General features: G+C 42.9%; 1 protein-coding gene across 5 annotated transcripts; it reads left to right on the plus strand.

Moving 5' to 3' along the window:
- The first annotated feature begins 378 nt into the window (after positions 1 to 378).
- Girdinl1 (girders of actin filaments like 1) lies at positions 379 to 19,560 on the plus strand. Of its 5 annotated transcripts, none has more exons than XM_039084435.2 (5): positions 383 to 809; positions 14,939 to 15,098; positions 16,429 to 16,560; positions 17,222 to 17,405; positions 18,772 to 19,560. In XM_039084435.2, the coding sequence occupies exons 1-5, from the start codon at positions 614 to 616 to the stop codon at positions 18,775 to 18,777; spliced, it is 678 nt and encodes a 225-aa protein (XP_038940363.1). In that variant the 5' UTR covers positions 383 to 613; the 3' UTR covers positions 18,778 to 19,560. The 5 variants fall into 5 exon arrangements, with proteins under 5 accessions (XP_063124177.1, XP_038940363.1, XP_063124178.1 ...); XM_039084438.2 differs by lacking the exon at positions 383 to 809 and adding an exon at positions 10,638 to 10,840; XM_063268106.1 differs by lacking the exon at positions 383 to 809 and adding an exon at positions 13,939 to 14,210.
- Positions 19,561 to 24,900: the final 5,340 nt, after the last annotated feature.

Genomic DNA, 24,900 nt, shown 5'->3' on the forward strand with positions numbered 1-24,900 from the left:
ACAATCGCCATGTCCAAGCCTCCAGCCTGGGGCACCTGGAAGCTCGAGCTGTGATGCCCGCGGGTTTTTCGTGGTGGACCTGGAGGCCTGAAGAAGCCGCCCTCGCATCCACAGAGCCTTGAGAGGGGACTGACGCGCCTGGTTGGATCCCTGAATTCCGCACCATGCGCTTCCGGGTGTCGTGCCTCGCGGTGTTGCCTGCACCTTGGAGTGGGCACACGTGTCCTTCCCACCCCGCCCTTCGACCTCGCCCCAGCCGGGCCTCAGGGCACGCGGAGCTCGTGGGTGAGCGCAGGGCCTGAGGGGGCGAGGCGCTAGCGTTATATTTGGAGCCCGCAGCAGCACGTGTGCCTGGACGAGTTTTCCTTTCGCAGGCGCTGGCAGCCGGGGCGCCTCCGCCCAAGTTGACTCCTCTCTCTCCCTCTCCGACCCCGGCAGGGCCCAGAGGTGATTCTGCCTCCACGATGTCCTCCTTGCTGGAGGCGAGCTCTTCGCAGGCGCCACATCGCCAGCAAAAAGAGAAAGAAAAAAAGAAAAGAAAAAGCAGAAGGAGAGGCCAGGGAAGGGGGCCTTAGCGGCGTTGGGCATCATCTCGGCCACGGGAGGGCGCCCTATGACAGCGGCGGGGTTTCCAACAGAGACTACAGCCTCGCAGTGTCCAAGGAAGAAGCCCAGGCCAGCCCTGCCAGGGGACCTTGAGGCATGGAGCTCGCGCAGACCCCTAGCCCGACCTCCGGTCTGGTCCCCAGGAACAGCAAGCAGCAAGCAGCAAGCAGGGCGGGCTGCAGCCCCAGAGCAGCAGAATCAAGGTAGGTAGGACACCCGCGTCCCTCTTTGGACTGGTTCTGCCCCCCCCCCCCACCTGGTCCCCCTGTCCTGGGAAAGCAGTGGCAGAAGGAGGCAATGCAAAGTGAGCCCATTGGGTAGGGGGAGGGAGGGTTCAGGGATGTATGGAGAGCTGAAGCAGGGATTGGAAAGCCTATGGCATTGGGAAAGAGTGTAGAGGTGCTCAGGAGTGTGCATGAGAGCTGTGCTCTGACATCCCCAGAGCAACTTGGGGCTGTCACCTCTCTCCAGATTGACTTAGAATTAAATGACCTGTACCTGCCAGGGCAGGACAGGCTTTTCAGAGGCAGCTTATCCTGGTGGCACACTCCCTGTAATGTTTCTATTGTATGTTAAAGGATGGGGATCATGGGAATATATTTTCTTAAAACCTCAGGCAATTTATGCAGATTACAGTTCTGCCTAATTTAATTCTTTCCTGCCTGCTATGAGCAGGCCTCCAGATCAGCAAGTTCCTTTGGAATGGTTTTGCTTGTTTTTGTTTATTGTCCATGGTGCTGATTAGAAAGCCATGAATTGTTTTGTGAATTTTAAATTTCAAGAGGTGGCACCCAGAGTTTATGCTGGTTTCCTTCACACATTGCAGTGTAGTTGCAGCATAAAAAAAAATACTTCTTGTGACAAGAAGTGGAAAAAGAATGTTGATGAGCTAAGAAAAGTAGAGCCTTGAGCCAGATCAACCATCTGGCTTCCTCAAATATGGAGCAAGCATGGAATGTGGCTTTTTCAGAATCGAGGGGGTTTTTAGGATTGGGCAGTGAATGCTGTCTGGGGCTAACCCGTCCCTTTTGTGGCTGACAACCCTTAGGAGAAGGTCAGAATGTGCCAACAGCACAGAGTGGGCACTGGTGGTATTTGAACTCAGAAGTGCTCAGGAACTGTGAAAGTTTCTCTGTTATCACCCTGGAGCCATCTAGTGAAATAGACCAAGTGATGGTGTGTAAGAGGCCATTGTGAGGGCTGGAGAGATGGCTCAGTGGGTAAGAGCACCAAGTGTTCTTCCAGAGGTCCTGAATTCAAATGCCAGCAACCACATGGTGGCTCACAACCATCTGTAAGGAGTACTGATGCCCTCTTCTGCTGTGTCTGAAGACAGATGCATTGTCTCACATATAAATAAATAAATCTTACAAAAGATTGTCATCTACTGCAGTTTCTATGTGGACAGGGCACAGTTAAAGGGATTAAAGATCAAGTACATTGCCTGTCTTTAAAGATCAAGTGTATCTCCTAACTTTTAAACCAAGAAATATAGTGTCTTTTTTGCTGCTTGTGTAGCTTTTAGTGATGTATCTTTTCTCCTATTACGTCGTTTGTTTCCATGATAGTTGTTTTCACGTATATATGATTATCGCTCCTATTTGCAGAGCTATTCAATATTTTCATTGGTTAAATATTTGTGGTGAATTTACATTGTGATATCAGTAAAATGCTATGTGAAAATTTTAGAGAATATACCGGTTTGGGTAATTTTAATAACCTTTGCCCTCAAGTGGTGGCCTGTTTTCACATTGAAAAGACTGGAATTCATTACCATCCATAGCAGGATTGATAGGGAAGCACAATGGACAGCAACAGTTTTGTTCCCTTTGACAGTTATGGGAGCCAAGAAAGAAGTGTGACTTGCTTTTTGTGATTTACCAAATCAAGACTCAGTATCATTACTATAGAAGCCCATGGAAAAAATGATGAAGTTTTCAGAAATCACCAGTTGAAGAAATGGTGGTTTTGCTTATATTGAATTCTGAGTTTCAAAGTTATGTTTCATTTTTCTTTATTCCTTAATGAGGCTTTTTATTGAGTTTTTTATTCACCATTACCCACTTAGATGCACAGTGCTAGGATCGTAGTAGGTGCTCATTAAATCACTGATCATTGGGGAGGAGGAATGATGAGAAAGTATGTATTTTCTGTAAGTTCTGTTAGTTTTGGGAACAGGTGGTTTTAGGTTTACCATCATAGTTTGGTATCTTGTCCCACATAAGACAACTTGACAGAACCCCCTTTCTGGCCATTATGTTCAACTTATTTTTCTCTTAATCATTCTTGAAAATCATGGAAGTAGTGTGGAAAATTGATTGTACCTGCAGTATAGCAAAAAAGCCCAGTCTAGATAGGAAGCAGTTATGTTTCTCCATGAGCTGATGTCTTAAAACATCTAGATTTTAGGAATTTGGTGTTGTGTTTTCTAAACATACATCTTACAGCATACAGATAACATCGTGATAGAATAAAGGAATCTTTTGATTTAGCACCAAATTCCCTAAAGCAATGACTACTGCACAGCTCTCTTGGCCATATGAATAGCCGAAATTATATTTCACTCTTTTAAAGAAATAATGAAAGCACTTAAGGTTAAAGCAGAGCCCATGGGAAAAGTTTGCCATGGTGTTTCTCTTTGGTTGCTTGTGCTCTTTCTAGGGAATGACTTTAAGAAGTCAGGGCGACCGGTCAGGTGGTCAGTGTGGTCAGGCAGTCATGAGCAGATGGTTAAGCGATGTGCTAGGGCCCCATAGGCCAGTGAGCCCAGCTGAGAAGCAGAGTCTAGCCAGTGAGCCTAACTGAATAGCAGAGGCTAGACAGTGAACCTGACTGAAGAGCAGAGGCTAGCCAGTGAGCCTAGCTGAAGAGGAGAGGCTAGCCAGTGAGCCTAGCTGAAGAGCAGAGGCTAGCCAGTGAGCCTAGCTGAAGAGCAGAGGCTAGCCAGTGAGTCTGACTGAAGAGCAGAGGCTAGCCAGTGAGCCTGACTGAAGAGCAGATGCTAGCCAGTGAGCCCAGCTGAAAAGCAGAGTCTAGGCAGTGCGCCAGGCTGAAGAGCACAGGCTAGCCAGTGAGCCCAGCTGAAGAGGAGAGGCTAGCCAGTGAGCCTGACTGAAGAGCACAGGCTAGCCAGTGAGCCTGACTGAAGAGCAGAGGCTAGTCAGTGAGCCTAACTGAAGAGCAGAGGCTAGCCAGTGAGCCTGACTGAAGAGCAGAGGCTAGCCAGTGAGCCTGACTGAAGAGCAGAGGCTAGCCAGGGAAACTGACTGAAGGGCACAGGGTAGACAGTGAGCCTGACTGAAGAGCAGAGGCTAGCCAGTGAGCCTGACTGAAGAGCAGAGGCTAGCCAGTGAGGCTGACTGAAGAATAGAGGCTAGCCAGTGAGCCTGACTGAAGAGCAGAGGCTAGTCAGTGAGCCAGGCTGAAGAGCACAGGCTAGCCAGTGAGCCAGGCTGAAGAGCACAGGCTAGCCAGTGAGCCTGACTGAAGAGCAGAGGCTAGCCAGTGAGCCAGGCTGAAGAGCAGAGGCTAGCCAGTGAGCCTGACTGAAGAGCAGAGGCTAGCCAGTGAGTCTGACTGAAGAGCACAGGCTAGCCAGTGAGCCAGGCTGAAGAGCACAGGCTAGCCAGTGAGCCTGACTGAAGAGCAGAGGCTAGCCAGTGAGTCTGACTGAAGAGCACAGGCTAGCCAGTGAGCCAGGCTGAAGACTGAAGAGCAGTGATTTTAACCTTTATTTATAAGTTCTTCCGTTTTCCTAAAATTTCTACAAAGGTTTGCCTCCATAAAGTTTGACTTATAAGGTTCTCCTTGCTCTCTTCTTATCTCCTTTCCTCTTGCTCTTATGACACAATAATTTCCTTACTCTCAATGCCTTACTCTCAACGCTAGGCCTTTACTTCTAAGTTCTTCTTGAGTTCTGTTCTCTTCAGTTCAGTTCTGTCTAAAAAGCTTTCTCTCTCTTTGTCCTCAGCATTTGTATATCTTTCTGAACAGAGCATCACATGGTGAAAAGTTCACCACAAGTTTGCACAGGAATTCAAATCATAAGTTGGATAATCAGTTTACGACAGAGAATGTTTACATGCATATCCATCAAGAGTAATCATCAGGATAAACCGTCACCATCTGTCACTGGCTCTGCATGTTCATGGAGAGTTAAAAGCTGTAATTTTTATGAGAAAAGAATAAGTGAAATTGCCTATAGGCAAATCCAGTCAATTATTTACGTTCAGTCCTTGCACCTATAGTAAATCATTAGTTCTCTATTTATGAACTTTGGTTAATTGGTTTATACCCTCTTAGCATGGGTTCTAATTTGTAGATGCCTGCTTGGTATTGCAGAAGCAATTCACTCATGAAACTTTAAGAAGGAAGAGTTCTCAATGCAATTTTGATTACCAGAGAAAACATAATAGCTGTCCCATTATAAAGGAGCTTAAAATTTCTAATCTAGTTTTAGGAACTCTTATAGAATCATCATAAGAATTAAGAAATCATCTATTTGTCTGTACATCATCACGCCAAGACAATACATCTTCGTTGCTCTGTGGTGATCTGCTCAAAAGAGTGGGGTAAAGAGCATGACAAATACAGAGGCAGATACTTGCAGCCAACCATTCAGCTGAGAGCAGGGTCCCCAATGGAGGAGTAAGAGAAAGGATTGAGGGAGCTGAAGGGGTTTACAGCCCCATAAGAACAACACTAAGAAACACCCAGAGCTCCCAGGGCTGGAAACCACCATCCAAAGAGTACACATGGACAGACCCATGGCTACAGCTGCATATGTAGAAGAGGATGGCCTTCTTGGGCACAAATGGGAGGAGAAGCCCTTGGTCTTGTCAAGGCTTGATGCCCCAGTGTAGGGGAAACCAGAACAGGGAGGCAGATAGGCCTAGGTGTTTGGGTGGGTGTGGTAACACCCTCACAGTAGAAGGGGGAGGGGGTTTTATAAGGGGTTTTGTGGAAACCAGGAAAACGGATAACATTTGAAATGTAACAAAAGCCCTCTCTGGGGAAGGGACAGCGGATAAGGTGCTCTGAGCCCCTACTTCCCTGCTGCCTCCCTTTGATCGAGACTGTGGTACATGGTGTCAGCCTGGGACTCTCCATGGGCTGCTGCTGGCACTGGTCCTGGCGTTCATGGCCAAGAGCATGATGAGCAAGGAGCACATGGTTTGTCCTGATTCAGAGCAGGGCGAATGGCCACCAGAGAATAAGCACAGCTTCCTGTACGATCACGAGGTCTTCCTGGGCAAGGAGGACTCCAAGACCTTTGATAGCTAAGCCTGGCCGAGAGCAGGAGAGGCTGGGGAAAATTGTTGATCCAATCGACAGTGATGAAGGCGGCCTTGTTACTACTGAGGACCTGAAAGTTTGGATCAAACAGGTACAGAAAAGATACATCAACTAAAATGTGGCTAAACTCTGGAAGGATTATGATAGGGACATAGATGAAAAATCTCCTGGGAAGAATACAAGCAGGCTACCTATGGCTACTACCTGGGAAACCTTGCTGAATTCCAAGATAGCTCTGATCATCACAACTTTAAAAAGTTGCCTCCACGAGATGAGAGGAGGTTTAAGGCCTTGACGGTGACCTGACAGCTACTCAGGACTGGTTCATTGCTTTTCTGCACTAAGAGGATTTAGAACATATGAAGGAGATTGTAGTTCTGGAAACGCTGGAGAATATCGACAAGAACAGGGATGGTTTTGTGGAGCAGGATGAGTACATTGTGGACATCTTTTTCTCACGAGGACAATTGCCCTGAGACCGACTGGGTTTTGTCTGGGGAGCAGTTCAATGATTTCCCAGATCTGAACAAGGATGGGAAACTGGATTAGGATGAGATTCACCACTGGATCCTCCCTCAGGACTATGACCATGCACAGGCTGAGGCCCAGCATCTGGTGTATGAGTCAGATAAGAACAAGGATGAGATGCTGACCAAGGAGGAGATTGTAGACAACTGGACCATGTTTGTAGGAAGCCATGCCACCAATTACAGGGAAGATCTTACCAAAAATCATGATGATCTTTGAAAGAAACTCATCCTCATGTGGCCAACAGTCACATGCTTTCTACGGATATTCTGGTTGATTGCTATATTTGTCAAGTATATAGCAGTTGTGTCCCTAAACAATAAGAAACCTTTCTAAAGCTCAAAAAAATCATACATTGCACCACAAACAATAATAGTAGGAGATTTAAACACGCCACTTTCATCAATGGACAGATCAGGGAAACAGAAATTAAACAGAGACACAGAAAGACTAACAGGTTATGAAACAAATGGATTTAACATATATTTATAGAACACACCACCCTAAAACCAAAGGATATACCTTCTTATCAGCATCTCATGGTACCTTCTCCAAAATTGACCATATAATCGGTCACAAAACAAGCCTCAACAGGTACAGGAAGATAGAAATAATCCCATGTCTCGTATCAAAAAACCACGGACTAAGGCTGCTGATCAATAACAACAAATAGAACAGAAAGCCCACATATACGTGGAAGTTGAAGTCAATGACAACTTGGTCATTGGAGACATAAGAAAGAAATTAAAGACTTCTTAGAATTTAATGAAAATGAAGATACAACATACCCAAACTTATGGGACACAATAAAAGCAGCGCTAAGAGGAAAACTCATAGCTCTGAGTGCCTGCAAAAAGAAACAAGAGAGAGCATATGTCAGCAGCTTGACAGCACACCTAAAAGCTCTAGAAAAAATTAAATAAACCCTAGAGGAGTTGAAGGCAGGAAATAATCAAACTCAGGGCTGAAATCAAACAAGAACAAACAAAACCGAGTATCAAAAGAATCAGCAAACCCAGGAGCTGGTTCTTTGAGAAAATCAACAAGATACATAAACGCTTAGCCATATTAACCAGAGGTCACAGAGAGTGTATCCAAATTAATAAAATCAGAAATAAAAGGGAGACATAACAACAAAATCTGAAGAAATTAAAAAGATCATCAGATCCTACTACAAAACATATATTCAACAAAACTGGAAAATGTGGAGGAAATGGACAATGTTCTATACAGATACCAGGTACCACAGATAAATCAGGAACAAATAAACCATTGAAACAACCCCATAACTCATAAAGACATAGAAACTGCTATTAAACATCTCCCATCCAAAAAGAGCCCAGGACCAGATGCATTTAGTGCAGAATTCTATCAGACCTTCATAGAAGACTTCATACCATAACTGTCCAAATTATTCCGCAAAATAGAAACAGACAGAGCACTACCAAACTCCCTCTATGAAGCCACAATTACTCTTATACCTAAACCACACAAAGATACAACAATGATAGAGAAATTCAGACCTATTTTATTTATTAATATTGATCAAAAATGCTCAATAAAATTCTTGCAAACTGAATCCAAGAACACATCCAAACAATCATCCATCATGGTCAAGTAGGCCTCATGGCAAGGATGCAGGGATGGTTTAATATACGGAAGTCCATCAACGAAATTCATCATATAAACAAAGTCAAAACCACATGATCATTTCATTAGATGCTGAGAAATCATTTGACAAAATTCATTACCCTTTCATTAATAAAGTCCTGGAAAGATCAGGAATTGAAGGCCTGAATCTAAATATAGGAAATGCAAAATACATCAAACCTGTACCTAACATCACACTAAACTTAGAATATTGAAGGAATCCCACTAAAATCAGGGACTAGACAAGGCTGCCCACTCTTTCCCTACTTAAGTACAATATGGTACTTAACGTCCTAGCCATAGCAATCAAACAACGAAAGTAGGTCAAAGGGAAATAATTAGAAGGGATGAAGTCAAAACACTAATATTTGAAGATGATATATAGTCCACTTAAGCAACACCAAAATTCTACCAGAGAACTACTTAACCTGATCAACAACTTCAGCAAACTGTCTGAGTATCAAATTAACCCAAACAATTCAGTAGTCTTCCTCTACTCAAAGGGTAAACAGGCTGAGAACGAAATTAGGGAAATGACACCCTTCACAATAGTCCCAAATAATATAAAATAACTTGCTGTTACTTGAACCAAGCAAGTAAAAAATCTGTATGACAAGAACTTCAAATCTCTGAAGAAATTGAAGAAGGTCTCAGAAGATGGAAAGATCTCCCATGCTCATAGATTGGCAGGATGAATATGGTAAAAAATGACCATTTTGCCAAAGGCAATCTACAGATTCAATGCCATCACCAACAATATTCCTACTCAATTCTTTAAAAAGGTAGAAAGGGCAATTTGCTGTCATTTGGTATAACATAAAACCCAGGATAGCAAAACTATACTCAACAATAAAAGAACTTCTGGGGGAATCACCATCTCTGACCTCAAGCAGTATTACAGAGCTATAGTCTGTATGGTATTGGCATACAGACAGGCAGATCAGGGGAACATAATTGAAGACACAGAAAAGAACCCACACACCTATGGTCATTTGATCTTTGACAAAGGAGGTAAAACATCCAATGGAAGAAAGATAGTATTTTTAACAAATGGTGCTGATTCACCTGGAGGTCAACATGTAGAAGAATGCAAGTTGACCCATTCTTATTACCCTGGACAAAGCTTAAGTCCAAGTGGATCAAGGACCTCCACATCAAACCAGATACGCTAAAAGTAATGGATAAAAAGTAGGGAAGAGTCTCGAAGACATGAGCACTAAGGAAAATTTCCTGAAAAAAATACCAGTGGCTTATGCTTTAAGATCAAGAATCGACAAATGGGACCTCATAAAACTGAAAAGCTTTTGTAAGGCAAAGGATAGTGTCATTAGGACAAAAAGGCAACCCACAGATTGGGAAATAATCTTTACCAATCCTGCATCTGATGGAGGGCTTATATCCAAAGTATACACAAAACAGAAGAAGTTAGAGTACAGAGAGCCAAACACCCCTGTTAATAAATGGGGTTCACAGTTAAAGAAAACATTCTCAGCTGAGGAATATAGAATAGCTGAAAAGCACCTAAAGAAATGCTCAATATCCTTAGTCATCAGGGAAATGCAAATCAAAACAACCCTAAGAATCCACCTCACACCAGTCAGGATGTCTAAGATCAAAAAATCAGGTGACAACAGATGCTGGCGAGGATGTGGAGAAAGAGGAACACTCGTCCATTGTTGCTGGGATGGCAAACTGGTACAAGAACTCTGGAAATCAGTCTGAAGGTTCCTGTAAAATTGGATATATCACTACCTGAGCACACAGCTATACCTGTCCTGGGCATATACCCAAAAGATACTCCAACATACAACAACACATATGATCAACTATGTTCATAGCAGCCTTATTCATAATGGCCAGAAGCTGGAATGAACCCAGATGCCCTTCAACAGAGGAATGTATTCGAAAAATGTGGTACATCTACACAATGGAGTACCACTCAGCTATCAAAAACAATGACAACGTTCAATTCATAGGCAAATGGAAAGAACTAGAAAATATCATCCACAGTGAGGTAACCCTGTCACAGAAAAACACACTTGGTATGCTGTTGGGAGCGATGGCCATGAAGCCCTCCATTATTTATGTTATTATTATGGTGAGCATTAAGTATGCCTGGGTTCATGGAAAATCGCCAGCCAGCTGCAGAAGACTAATACAAATGTGGTGGTCAAGATGAATAATCATATGATAACGTGTGACGTTAAGATACCCAATGTCATGACCTGTAACCTTTCTGAAAAACCAACATCCTGCTGACTAATAGATATGAAAAACCCTTGACCTTTCTGACAACCTGTCAACACCAGCCAATTCTCTGACCACACGAATATTGTGTCCTTAGCGTGGGTAAATGTTTCTTACTTCCCCCCTCTCTCTGTTACCCTTTTTATGGTTCAAATTCAGCCTTGGGGAAAAATAAAATTGTCGCCTTGATCAGACACTTGTCTTGGAGTCCTTCGTCACATCTCTTGTCCCTCATTCTCTTCCAGGTACTCAACACCCCTCGTTGACAGTATGCACTCATTGATAAGTGGATATTGACCAAAACCTCGAATTACCCAAGATGCAATCAACAGATCTCAGGAAACTCAAGAAGAAGGATGACCAAAATGCAGATGCTCCCACTCCTTCTTAAAATGGGGAACAAAAATATCCATAGGAGGGGATGTGGAGGCCAAATCTAAAGCAGAGACTGAAGGAACAGCCATTCAGAGTCTGCCCCACATGTGGCCCATATATATACAGCCACCAAAACTAGGTAAGATTGATAAAGCTAAAAAGTACTTACTGAAAGGGACAGAATATGCATCTCCCCTGAGAGACACATCCAGGGCATGTCAAATAAAGAGGTCAGTGCTAGCAGTAAACTACTGATCTGAGAACAAGACGCCCTTTATGGGAATTAGAAGAAGTATCCAAAGAGCTGAAGGGCTTGCAACCCCATAAGAACAGCAATGCCAACCAAATAAACCACTAGCAAAAGACTATACATGGACTGACCCAGGGGTCCAACTGCATATGTAGGAGAGAATATCCTTGTTGGGGCACCTGTGGAAGGGGAAGCCCTTGTTCTTAACAAGGTTGGACCCTGAGTGCAGGGGAATGTCCGGGAAGGGGTTTCTAAGTGGCATGGATTGGGGGACCATACATATGGGAGAGGTCACGGCAGGGGGGCTTATTGACCAAAAGCTGGGAAAGGGAATAACGTTTGAATAAAACATATATATCTATTAAAAAAACTGAAATTTAAAAAAATGATACTAATACCAAAAAATAATCAAAAAATGTGAATAAGAAAGAAATTTTAGGTTTTGGAAAAAGATGAATGCCAGGTATTTGAAAAACTGTATGACCATGGTAAACACTTTAATATACTTGAGAAATTTTTTACATGTTAATGAACTGCATCTTTTTTTAAAATACTGAATGGAAATCCAGTCCCTTCCTGGCTGTGAGGCTAGGGATCCAGATGTAGTGGAATTCATTATTTGTTGGTCCTGAATCTTTGAGTCTGCTTCTAACTCAGCTTATGCCAAGGAAACTAGGCCAAGGTGATATCTAAGCCATTGACCAAACTATCTGGACTAACAATTACATGTGAAATTCCACCTTGTAAATGGGAGGAGAGGAATAAAAGATACCTTTAAGAATTTAAAAAAGATGAAATGTACCCAAAAAAATCCAATAAAAAATTTAAAATAAAAATAACTTAGGAAATACAAAATACTGGGGTGCCATTCCACAATCATGATGTGTTTCTTCTTTGATAGCTTACAGGTTAAAATACTTCTCTATAACTGTTTTCTTATTTAAAAGTAAGTAATGGCGTCATCTGTGGAGTGGATGGTGAGAACAAAAGCTTTGCCGAACTTGAACAATCGATCCCTCCCGAGCATGTGCTTAACATTCTAAGCACAGGGATATTTCCTGAGGGGATTAAAAAACAAAATCCAAACATAAAACAGGAACAACAACAATGTAAAAACATTCTGCACTCTGGGTATGAAGGCATGTTGCAACTTTAATCAGCTTTGTAGGTATTTCTAATAAACAGACAAAGAAACAAAAATCCTATCACAGTCCTAGCAGTTGCATCCAACAAAGAGAGAGCTGTGAGGTAGTGCCTGCTGCTTCTTTCCCCAGATACCCCTGGGCCTCAGGCCTGCACCCAGTGAGCTGGACCAAGAGCAGCCAGGTTGAAATTCCTGCTGGCATGGCAGGATTCTGCAGGAACATTTCCCTTTGACAACAAGGAACCTGTGTGGAGGAGACCTCTTGGTGAGTCCTCAAGGACTCTATGTGTCCTATTCTACAGGGAGAAGCCCTGCCAGGTCTTTGCAAGGCCAGCCAGTTGTATGGGGAGGTCTCTGGTCCTGTGGCAGAGGGCGAGGAATGGCAGAAAGAATGGCAGCTCCACTGAGAGCAAAGGATAACCCTTCTAGGCCTATGACCTCCTAATTAATTTATCTTTTCACCTGATACCCTATTCACATTTTCTTACTATCATACAACTGTGATCTTGAAGAGCAGCTGGGCTCTTGTTTTCTTAATCAGTTCTTTGTTGTCACAGACGTTTTTAACTTACTCCAGCCCCTGAGACTTATTCATACCTTCTGTATGCAGTAGGACCCTTGGTGGGCCTGTCATCTCAAAAATAGAAGGTTCGGTAATCCAAAAGATTGGACTCCAGTTTACCTCAGGCCAGGAAAGAAGTCAGCCACCATTAGTAAAAGAGCAAGGGAAAAAGTACATAGGAAAAACAAGTGGCTTAATCAGTAGAAAAGATCCTCAACTTCTAAGGCCCGCACATCTGCACCCCTCTCTTCTGAGCTTTGTATAGTGATGTTGTATAACTCCAGATGGTAGTAAAAGGCAGAGTTCTTCCCAGAAAGGTCAGACATGATTTTCACTCTTACATCTCTGAGGTGGGGTGGCATTATAGCACATATTCAGGTGGAATTATAACACCTAGGGTAAGAAAACAGAATCCATATATCACAATGCCAAATGGACTCCCTCCTGAACTTATGGACCCATTAAAATTGAGGTTCAACCTGAACTCAGGCCATTCCACTACCTTTCCATCCTCCTGATTCTTATGTTTGCTACAAGTAAAAGATCATGGTGTAGTCCCCAACATTCTCATGCCTAGACTTGTCTATTCAGGAAGAATGATATTGGAGAAGTGATGGCTATATAGTTACAATGTAGTAACACAAGGTCGAAGTTGACATTTGCTCATTGATGTCCAATTTAATTGTCTTGTTATATTTGAGAAAGGGAGGATGCCCTACTTTATATATAAAACGGACAGAAATTTATTATTTTATATATGCCCTGTAGTTGATCCCTATGATCCCAAGGAAAAGGAGTTTTTATTGCAAAAAAAATAGGATTATAGACCATTGATTTTGTGAAATACATGGATATGTAAATGGAAACAATGTCAGTTGTCAAGGACTGCACAGTAAGCAAATATTTCCAGGTTTTATACACTCAGAGGTATAGAAGAAATACATTGACCTCCAGAAAAAGGGAAAAGCTTAGAAATCGAAATACATGTCACATGCATTGTCTCGAGTAGTAGATTTACTTTTAAGAAAAATCTCCCTCCTCCTTGGTCCCTAGAGATTTGGGTGCTAAGAAAAATCTGTTCTCCAATTCAGGGTTGTAAGCAACAACTCCCCAGCAAAAGCATTGTTGACTTCTAATGAAGCAGAGAGGCATATGTAGCTCTGAAATAGAGATTGCCAAATGGTATTCCCAGTGACACATGGGAGACTGGAGGAAAGGGTCCCCACATAAATTCATCAGTATGGGGAGAGTTGGTTAGTAGGTAGGCCATAGAATTTTCCAGTGACATCACCAGTAAGCCGTTCACTGGACACTCTATTGTATCTAAGAGATCCCTAGAATCTTCTGTGATGTCACCAGTGTTGTGGTGACACCAACTGCCTTTGGGATATTACTTCAGTTCCCTTTGGGTTCACAAGCAGGCATGTTTCGCCAGCTGCTCAGGCTATTTCGGAAGGAAAGTGTTGATCAAGGAGAAACCACACCAGGTCAGAGGGAAGCTGAACCCCTCTCGAGTGAAACAGGAAGGAGGAAATCATTCTGGGGAAGGCTTGGTGAGTCGTGGGCAGAGTTGGGGAACATCCTCAAGGAGGTAGGTTTGAGATGTGCCTTCTAAGACTAGGCCTTACAAGCAGGAGCCTTGGGATTTTTCAAAGGCAAACCAAGAGTCAGGAGTTCCTGATCTTTAATTTGAGAGAAAGACATAAAGTGGTAAGACTTCAGTGTCTTTTCTTGAAGCTTTTTAACTGTGAGTGTCAATGATTGGCAGGAGGAGTCACTGTGAGATTAACAATGTGACCATCCATGGTTGGGAGTTGAAGCACTTCATCCTCTAGATTACTGTAGGTGACATAAGTCTCTGATGGCGAGAACAAGGAAGGATGCACCCCTAGTCATGAATTGAGTTCTCAGACACTTTGGGCTGGACCACACTTGGTTAGAGCTTGATGGTGCTAAGCATTATGAAGTCATTATGAACTCCAGGATTATCTGCACCACATCTGATATGAGATAACAATGTCGCAGATGTTTATGTCTCAGTCAGATTATAAATTTCTGTGCCGGGGTCTGTGTAATAGTGAGTGTGGCACGTGTATGGCATTAGAGGTTGGGAAGAGGGACATAGCTTAAGAATCAACCTTTAAGAAAGCTTTTCTGCTCTTTCAGGGATTCACCCATTCCCTACCATTTCCCCTTCCTCAACCTCCTTTTCGGATTCAGAATGATCTATTCTGCCCATTGGTTCAAATATGCAAATTCACTTGGGTTTATCTGTCTACAGGTTTTGGTAGGAAGGCATCATCCCAAAATGTCATCAGTAAGCAAGAGGAGTGTCTAAAGGAACTGGAGGAACTCAAATTTGAAATCCAGAAGTGTCAATTCGAGAGGGATGAACTTTATCAAATCCTGGATCTTTATATCTATGATGAGTGGGACCACAGGTAGTCATTATGCCCAGTATCCTGTTCACTGTCTTTCGCTCTCTCTCTACTACCTCAAGATTTACTCATAGCAGGAGAAAGTTTCACCTCTCATCCTGGATTTTAAGGAGATTTGGCAGGCATTTGCTTGTGAGATAAGCTAGGTGCTGTGTGTTTAGGGTCAACCTCTTTTGTAATTGACCCCGAGCCTCTTGGATTAGCATTGGTTCTGTCAACAGCTAGAAGGACCTTGTCACACTTGCTGCAACTGTGTGTGTGAATGAAATGCCTGCACGTAATCACTCTTTCCTCTGAATTTGTTCATTATACTCTGATTCTATGGCACCTCCATGGATGTAGTTGGCATTCTAAATGTGTTTGGATATGGGTTGCTATGTATGTATGTGGAAGCATATGTGGTGTTTACTCAGGATCAGGACGTCTGGGACCTTTGATGGGGTCTGAGGATTTGTTTGATCAACACTTTGCAGGTCATGATAGTGATGAGTACGTGGAGGCCCACACTGATCAACAGAGCACTTTGCTCCTTCTGTATACGTTGGTGGCACACAGGACTCTCCTGAGGGGAGAAGGTGCTATAAATCCTCTTCCCTGTCAAACTTAGTTATGCCCTCTGGGAATTCATGTAACTATAGAAACCAAGGATTGAGTATACCTGCTTTCAAAACAAGAGAAATGTCATCACAGCTTTCTCTTGGACCCAAAGCTGTGGCACAGACTGGAGGAATCTTCTTCCTGAACTAGTCAATTCCATCATGCTCACCTGGCCAGCTCTTGAAGGTCAGGTCCCTCCAACTGGTACCGTGACTCTGTTGTCCTGTGCCCAGGATAATAAACTTAACCAGTACAAATACTTTGAAGGAGCAAGTATGTGGTACATACTGAGTTTAAGTAATAGAGAGAACAGTCTGATTTTACCTAATTTGTTTCACCTGCTTTGATCTTTAGTTTTTTTATTTTTTAAACTATCCAGGGATTGTTTATTGTGACCTAGAAATGGTCACTGTGGTCTTGACCGTTGTTATTCCCAAACAGGCAGCTCTCAGGCTCTGCCCCCTCCTATATAGTGAGTCTTTGCAGAACCATATCGCTCAGGATTCCAAGGAGTCCTTATTTCAAAACAAGTGTTTGCTTATTTACATGGAAATATTTTCTGTGGATTGAGTCTCACTGTTGGGTTTTGGTCTGGTTTTTGACTTTGCCATTTTCTTTCCTTCCACCATTCCTTGAATTTGAAATTTTTTATTATATATTTTTATTTACATTTCACCTAATTCTGAAATCGTGAGTTCAAAACATTATTTGTTCCTTTGGCCATGACCTAACCCAGGCTGCATGTCGAATTGCCAGTCCTTCAATCCGAACATGAGATGAGAATGATGGCTATGCAAATGATGACCAACTCAATAAGTGATGCCATGGAGAGGTACAAGGAGCTCATACAAGTGAACAGTTCCTACCGGTGAGGTGCTGTTAGAGATGAGAACCCAGCACTAGGCAGGGAATGCTTCTGTCCTGTATGACTTTGAACCAAAGTCGGGGCTCTGGTTCTGTAGTGTCTGACTCTTAACAAGAAGCCTGCCTCCTGGCAAGGGTCTTAGATTTGTAGCTCTTGAACTCAGTTGTCGTACATGTGAAGGGTGTAGAAGACCCTCCAATTGTTATTTTCCCCATTAAGGTTCCTCTAGATAGAAAAGGTTTGCACCATGATGGGAATATCAATCAACTCTGAATCTCTAGGACTCTGACAGGATGTCTATAATCCATGAGAAACACATGGAAAGATTGTATAGCTATTGGATCTTCTATCCTCCCTCAGAGGGCATTTGACCTCTACTTGTAGATGACTTCACCATACCATGGACATACGAGCTCCCTTATGGACCATCTCTTCTTCCTTGATTTATATAAACCGTCTTAGTGTCAGGATTTTCAGAAGTACTTTGATTCTTGTGGAATGTGCCCTCTGGATTTGACCTCCTCTAATTGGTGCTAACTTGTATAGTGTGGCTCTATTTTGGGGATGTCTGGGGATGAGGACCCTTGAAGGGATGATTGGACTTGCAGGACTGACAGGCAAATAGAAGCTGGCTGGGATTTACCATTTTTTGTTTGTGGTTCAGCATCAGGCACTCCCAGCTCCTGCGTGAAAAAACTCAATTGAAGAACAATATACAGATTTTGCTGAATGAGAAGAGCGAACTGCTGGTGGAGCAGACTGAACTGCCAGCATCCTCTGTGGAGGCAAAGAGGCTCTGTGAAGAGGCCGGAATGAACATCTATGACCCCAGAGCCAAGCAACAGCAGGTAGGGTTAGGGCTCAGGGTCAGGTTGTCCTCATGTCTTACCATAAACATAGACAAACTGTCTATTGGCTGATCCATGTACTGTCTTCTGTCTCATCCAAGTGTTCATGTATGTCATGGTTTACAAGGCTTTCTGTGGAGATAGCCCTTTTTCAAGAAACTACACGTTTGGAAAGCAAATGCTCCTGCTCTTTGAGAATCTGCAGTTCATTAAGGGAGATAGGTTGATCACACAGCACAGCACTACATGCCATTATGTGTGGAGGGTGCTATGTGTGACTTGTGTGTTTGCGAGTTTGTATTAGTGTGTCTGTGTGTCAGTGTGTGTGTTTGTGTGTGCACACATGCATGCATGCTTCCATTGACAGTACAGTCATCTGATGACCAGGATAAGGAAGGATTACAGGAAAGAATGCAGGACATTCTGAAGCAGAAAGAACCGATCAACCAGGAAAGTGGCTTGGGAGGAACATTGTAGAAGCATTCTGATATCTTTGAGATCAAGTAGGAACACAGACTGGCAGAAGCCAATTGGATTTCCTGTCCCTATATAACTATCCTTTTTGGATGGCTGACCACTGACAAGGATTTCACCGTCAGTCACCTGAAGAACTACCCAGAGTATTGTTCTGGTTCAGTTTATGTGAATTTTGTCCATGACCCAATATGTATAATCCTCAGGATTTCTTTGTATTTTGTACTTCTTTCTTCCTGTTAACTCTCTGATAAGATCTGAGGACATTTTCTCTTCTGTCGTCTCACAAATTGCATTACAATAACCATAGTCTTACAGGGGTGCTGTTATGTATCTCCATCACAATAAACTTTACTGTTCCTAGTGTGTGCTGTGAGGATTTGCATGGTGCACATTCTCAGTGATTACAGGATATGTGCAGTGAGCATGGATTTGAAGTGAGATGGCTTCTCTGTGTATTTGCAGATTCAGTGGTTACAAATTGACCCTAAGCAGGTTCCTTCAGTGCTAACATAATCAGAACTTTCACCACAATTCTGGGCATGTTCTCCAGAAGGAATCCACATGGTATTCTAGGTTGCTCATACCATTCTTGAACTCAGATTCAGACCCAGCTACAATGTTATTATTCAATATAATAAACCTGGACCAGTGACAAAATATGCTCATTTTTCTCTAAAGTCCAGTACAGTGCATAGTCCACAGTTCAAATTCTAGCAGTTTGAAAAGCTGAGATATAAATCCAAGCCCAGGTACTCTAGGACACTTGGGGATGGAGGGACTGACCTCAGCTGACAGGTCATGCTGGATTGTCCAACTGAATAGAGCTGATGTAAGAGGGAGAGCTGAATTGACAGCCACTCAATAAACCTTTATTCCCTTGCTCTCCTAGGTCTGAAATTCTCCAGCAGAAACTCGAACATGACACAGACCAGGACAAGATCTCCCTTGGAGAGAAGAGCTTCGGGAGGAGAACTAAGTGTGCACAACAAATACACCACTATTGCGTCTCATCTGTAATGTCCATAGCAATTGTAGACTGCATTTTCCTCCTTTCGTTTAACTTCTTTGGATTGAATAGGCTTTACTTTCACCTCAGCTCTCTCCAGCAAGTGTAAACTTTTGGATGGACCCAGAGAAGTGTTGATGCACATCAATCAAGAGCTGCTGGTCATCCAGAAAGACTGTGCACGTGTAAATTTGTACTTGTCCTGATGGGTCATCCAGAAGAGTTTCATGGAGATCAGTTCACAACATTGGAAAGACTATGAAACAAAGTCTGTAATATCATTTATACTCAGTATTGATAGGTTTTGTCCTTAATACCCCCACTCCAACAAAACAGACCTACTTCCACTCCTCTTGAAAAGATTATTACCATCAGTAACTGCTTGTCTACTATGTCTCCAAGGCAAGCCACAGGCTATAAGTCTATTCTGCAAAAGGAGCAGCAAAAGAATGCTTAGCACAATTCCTTTATTTAACGTTTGGTTTAGTTTTGATTGTTTTGGTTATTTGGTTTTCCTTCTATTCATTTGAAATTTTATTACTTATGTGTTTTTGTTTTGTTCATTTGCTTTTCTATTTTGATAAGGATATAGACTGTATATATTGACTACCTGCATCTGGTTACTATTCAGTAAATTGGATGTATTCTGGTGAATAAAGGGGTAATCTCAAATCTTCACTCTTAAGAACCTTCTTTATTGATCATTAGTGTCTATATCTGAAGTCCCACAGCTATCAGGGAGGGATGGATCTGTGCATTCTCATGGGCACTGGGCATCAAATCACTTCCCAGTCAGACTGAGATTCAAAGGCAGTTACACAGTCACTGTTCACTGTGTTCCCAACTCTGTGAATTTCAACTTCATCATGCATACATTACCCACTGTGTATGCTTGCTGTCAAATATATAGTTACCTCTAAATTATAGTCTGTGGATGAGAGTGTTGAACAAATTAATGGGATATACATTAATTTTTTGTAATATCTCCCAGGACATATAAACATGGTATAATTGAGTTTAAAGCAATCGGGAAGCCTGCACCCAAATTCCGTGGCGGAGAGTGCTGAACACCCAGGATTGCAGATAATCCTGAGACCACAGGACAGAAAGCCACTTCGGCCCAGCTCTTCCCATATCTCTGGCCCAATATTAATCTGCATGCTGCCTCTGGAAACAGGAATAGAGGAGCAGTCAGCGGCAGGAACCTGCTTGTTCCAGCCTGGGCCCAGTACCGACCCGGGCCCTGAGCATATTTGAAGAAAACCAGAAGCATACAATTCTCTGTTTCCTGATTGTGGCTTTTTTTTTTTTTTTTGAAGCTCTAAACACCATTTTGTTGTTGTTGAATTTTAATTGGATAGTTTTTCATTTCGAATTCAAATGTTATTCTTTCCTTTTTTCCTAGAAATAAATCTGAATATCATCCCTCTCCCCTTCTTCTAGAAAGGTATTCCTGTCACCAGCCATCCACTTTCCCAGCCTAGGCAGGACCAAGGGCTGCTCATTCCATTTGTGCCCAAGAAGACCAACCTCTGATACACATGCAGATGGAGCCATGGCACAGTCCCTGTATAGTGATTGGGTAGTGGTTTAGTCTCTGGGAACTCTGCTTGGCAGGCATGGGTGTTCTTATGGGGTTGCAAGTCCCTTCTGCTCTTTCAATCTTTCTGTAATTCCTCCAACTGAGGTCCAGTTCTCAGTTCAATGGTTTGCTGCTAGCATTCTCCACTGTATTTGACATGCTCTGGCTGTGCCTCTCAGGAGACATCTATATCCAGTTCCTGTCAGCCTGCACCTCTCAGCTTCATCACCTTATCTAATTTGGAGACTGTATATGTATAGGCCTCTCGTGGGGTAGACTCTGAATGGCCATTCCTCCAGGCTCTGTTCTAAACTTTGCCTCCCTATCCCTTCAATAGCGGTTCTTCTTCTCCTTTAAAGGAAGGAGTGAAGCATCAGCATTTTGGTCATCCTTCCTGAATTTGATTTGGTCTGTGAATCTTGGGGAATTCCAGCATTTGCGCTAATATCCACTTATCAATGAGTGCATACCATGTGATTGGGTTAACTCACTCAGGATGATATGTCTCAGTTCATTCTATTTGCCTATGAATTTCATGAAGTCATTCTTTTTGATATCTCTGTAGTACTCCATTGTGTAGATGAACCACACTTTCTGTTTCCATTCCTCTGTTGAAGGGCATCTGGGATCTTTTCATTTTCTGACTATTATAAATAAGGCTGCTATGAACATAGTGGAGCATGTGCATTGTTGTATGTTGGAGCATCTTTTGGGTATATGTGCAAGAGAGGTATAGCTGGGTCCTCAGCTAGTGTAATGTCTAATTTTCTGAGGAACCTCCCGACTGATATCCAGAATGGTTGTACCAGTCTGCAATGTCACCAACAATGGAGGAGTGTTCCTCTTTCTCACATCAGCGCAATCATCTTCTGTCGCATGAGTGTTTTATCTTAGCCATTCAGACTGGTGTGAGGTGGAATCTCAGGGTTGTTTTGATTTGCATTTCCTTTATGACTAAAGATGTTGAACATTTCTTTTGGTGCTTCTCAGCCACTCCATTTTTTCCAGTGTCCATGTGTTCAAGATTCTTCCCCACTTTTGCTTCTATTAGTTTGAGTGCATCTGGTTTGATGTAGAGGTCCTTGATCCACCTGTGCTTAAGCTTTGTCCAGGGCAATAAGAAGGGGATGATTTGTACTCTTCTACATGCTGACCTCCAGTTGAACCAGCACCATTTGCTGAAAATGCTATCTTTTCTCCAGTGGACGGTTTTGTCTCCTTTGTCAAAAATCAAGTGATCATAGGTGTGTGGGTTCATTTCTGGGTCTGCAATTCTATTCCACTGGTCTATCTTCCTGTCTCTGTACCAACACCATACAGTTTTTATCACTAATGCTCTGTAATACTGCTTGAGTTCAGGGATGGTGATTCCCAGGGAAGTCCTTTATTGTTGAGGATAGTTTTAGCTATCCTGGGTTTTTTGTTATTCCAAATGAATTTGAAAATTGTTCTGTCTAACCCAATGAATAATTGGATTGGAATTTTGATGGGGATTGCATTGAATCTGTCGGTCACTTTTGGAAAAATGGCCATTTTTACTCTCTTCATCCTGCCAACCCATGAGCATGGGAGATCTTTCCATTTTCTGAGATCTTCTTCAATTTCTTTCTTCAGACACTTGAAGTTCTTGTCACAGAGATCTTTCACTTGCTTGATACAGTCACACTGAGGTATTTTACATTATTTGGGACTATTATGAAAGGTGTCATTTCCCTAATTTCTTTCTCAGCTTGTTTCTCTTTTGGATAGAGGAAGACTACAGATTTGTTTGAGTTAATTTTATACCCTGCAATTTTGCTGAAGTTGCTTATCAGGCTTAGGAATTCTCTGGCTTAACTTTTGCAGTCACTTAAGTATACTATCATATCATCTGCAATAGTGATATTTTGACGATGATGATGATAACAGCTATTACCATTGGAGGTAACATAAGTGAATCCAAGTTGCCTAGCACAGGCAAGCAGCGCCTGTTGCTTCTAACAACTCCATCACTTTTCAGAGTTATATCGTGTTTTAGCAAGCTTTGTGTCAATTAGACAAGCTTGGCCCAGACTGACAGCAAAATTCAGGTGTCTTGCTTAGGAAACTGAGCACTGAATGACTAACACCCATGCAGTCAGCAGGTACATGCAGTGTTGTGTGCCATTCCTGGAAACAAAGACTTCTAATTTGCTTCTTCCCTCCCTTTTGAGACTTTGTGTTTAGCTACTTAGTCCATTTTGTTTCTACATTCATTTCTTTTAAACTTTTAATTACGTCATATGTGTCTGAGTGGCAGCATGTGCACATGACTGTGCATGCCCTTGGAGGCTGGGTGTCAGATCTCCTGGAGTTGCAGGCAGTTTTAGGCACCCTGACATGGGTGCTGGGAACCAAACTCAGTTCCTCTGCAAGAGCAGTACAGACTCTCAACCTCCGTGCCACCTCTCCAGCCCGAACTACCCAATAACTTTTAATGAGTTTCCTTCCTGTGTGAGTCAGCCAAAGCCACTGGGCCAACTGCCTTACTGAAATGGGTGGTGATTAGGGTCAGCCAAAGTGCTTTCTGAGAGGAGAATTCACAGCTGAGGACTCACAGGTCTTTGTACCATGTAACCTCACATCCCCTTCCTGCTTCCAAACTCTGCTAGAGTCCACTGCAGTTTCACAGAAACCACCCTCCAAGGCCGTTTGGTGAGGTGCATCATGGAAATGCCCTCTGAACTATTATGTTACAATATGATACAGTCAAGGACTATGTGCTGGACTATGAGATGATCCAGAGCAGAAATAATTCAGCAGAAACAGAAGCTTAGAAATAATGTGCAGGAGCATAAATCTTACTCTCAGGGTTCCCATGGAGATGGGAAGAGATGGAGCTCTTTCCACTGCTCATGGGCTCAGATCTGAGCCAATTACTCCTCGACCTCCAAGTTGGTTGTCCCCTCCTCATTTTATAGCCCAAGTCCTGCCTGCTTGTTCAGCTTTAACCGCTGGCCCATGCTTATAGGTTTATGCAGTCAACACTTAGTTTCCTACACAAAGTATCTGGAGATGTCGATGTCAGTCTGAAGCAAGCTGAGTTGCCTCAAAAGATTTGTTCAGAAAAATAACTTTCAAAGGTGATTGGTTTGAATTGCTTGAAAGTGCAGCTACCTTGGCATCTGATTTAACCATGCTGCTTAAGACAACAGGCCAATTAAAACTATAAAAGTGTATGTAGCGACTCAGAGTAGCCATAGCAAAAATTGTGACCATGGTCTGCAGACGAATGAAGCTCCCCAGTGCCTACATCAGGCTAAAATTTCTGTCCAAAGTTCTAGGCTTTTAGAACACAGAAGTGGCAGAGGCCTTTAGGAGTACCTGAGTTTAAATCCTCATGGGAGGAGAGAACTGATTCATGCAAGTTGTCCTCTGATCTCCACAAGCATGCCATCACTTGTACACACGTGCGTGAACACACACACACATACACATACACATTCATACACACACATACACATACACACACACACACACACACACACACACACACACACACGTCTCTGGGATGCCACATGAGGAAGGAAGCACCTGAGTTCTGGCTGTTGCCCGCAGACTGGTACACAGCACATAAGGTTTCCAATGGGAAGAACACCCACGACCAACCAGAGGACAATCGGAGCAGGATCTGGAAGCCCAGGACAGGTACCTTGCAAATGAGTCTGCCTGCATGAGACAGCACATTAGTGGACCAGGTAGCTGACCACACACACTCAGGGGCCCATGCTGGAGGTACTGTGCCTGGATCATTCCCACTACATCTCCTGCTGCCAGTGCGCCAAGGCTGGCCTGCTACACCATCTACTGCACTTCATGGCCTGACCCTTGATGCAAACACCAAGTAGCATATGATGTTCGTAAACTGTTCTGTTGTCTCCATACACACTCACGTCCTTGACCTGCAGAGAAATACTGCACAACACAGCAACACTGCATGCCTGATTTTCAGCAGAAAGAAGTGTATGACTCTGCCCCATATGACTTCAGGAGATCAGCACACAAAGCAGAAGCCCCAATGGCCCACAGACATTAAAGGACTAGGAGGAACCCAGCAGCACTTTGGGCTTGCTCTGTGGGTCAGTGGTGTCAAGAAGGCATTGGGTTTAACACTAATTATTCTTTAAGTGGCATGAGCCAAGGACTTCTTCAGCTTATTATGGACATTGAGATGTCTATTTCTATTATCTAGGAGTAATAGAGGCTGTGGAGGTTGGACTGGGCAGTAAAATGTGGACAGAAGCCAATGCTACTGGTGCACTTAAGCACGTGGCTAAATTAAACTACTCAAAAGCCAACCAGAAGCGACCGATGATTAAAATTAGTTTCAATTTAATCAATTAATTAAGTTAAAAGTAGTTTTAATTAAATTAATAACTTAATATAAAATATTTTTAACATCTACATATATA

This window comes from Rattus norvegicus, chromosome 9 (assembly GCF_036323735.1).
Source record: "Rattus norvegicus strain BN/NHsdMcwi chromosome 9, GRCr8, whole genome shotgun sequence".
In the NCBI taxonomy this organism is placed as follows: domain Eukaryota; kingdom Metazoa; phylum Chordata; class Mammalia; order Rodentia; family Muridae; genus Rattus; species Rattus norvegicus.

Bases quoted from the DNA above. Each gene is read 5' to 3' on its own strand.
- Girdinl1 (XM_039084435.2), top strand. From the start codon at position 614: ATGACAGCGGCGGGGTTTCCAACAGAGACTACAGCCTCGCAGTGTCCA. The intron at 810-14,938 runs GTAGGTAGGACA...ATCTGTCTACAG, and splicing joins CCCAGAGCAGCAGAATCAAG to GTTTTGGTAGGAAGGCATCA. The intron at 15,099-16,428 runs GTAGTCATTATG...GACCTAACCCAG, and splicing joins TATGATGAGTGGGACCACAG to GCTGCATGTCGAATTGCCAG.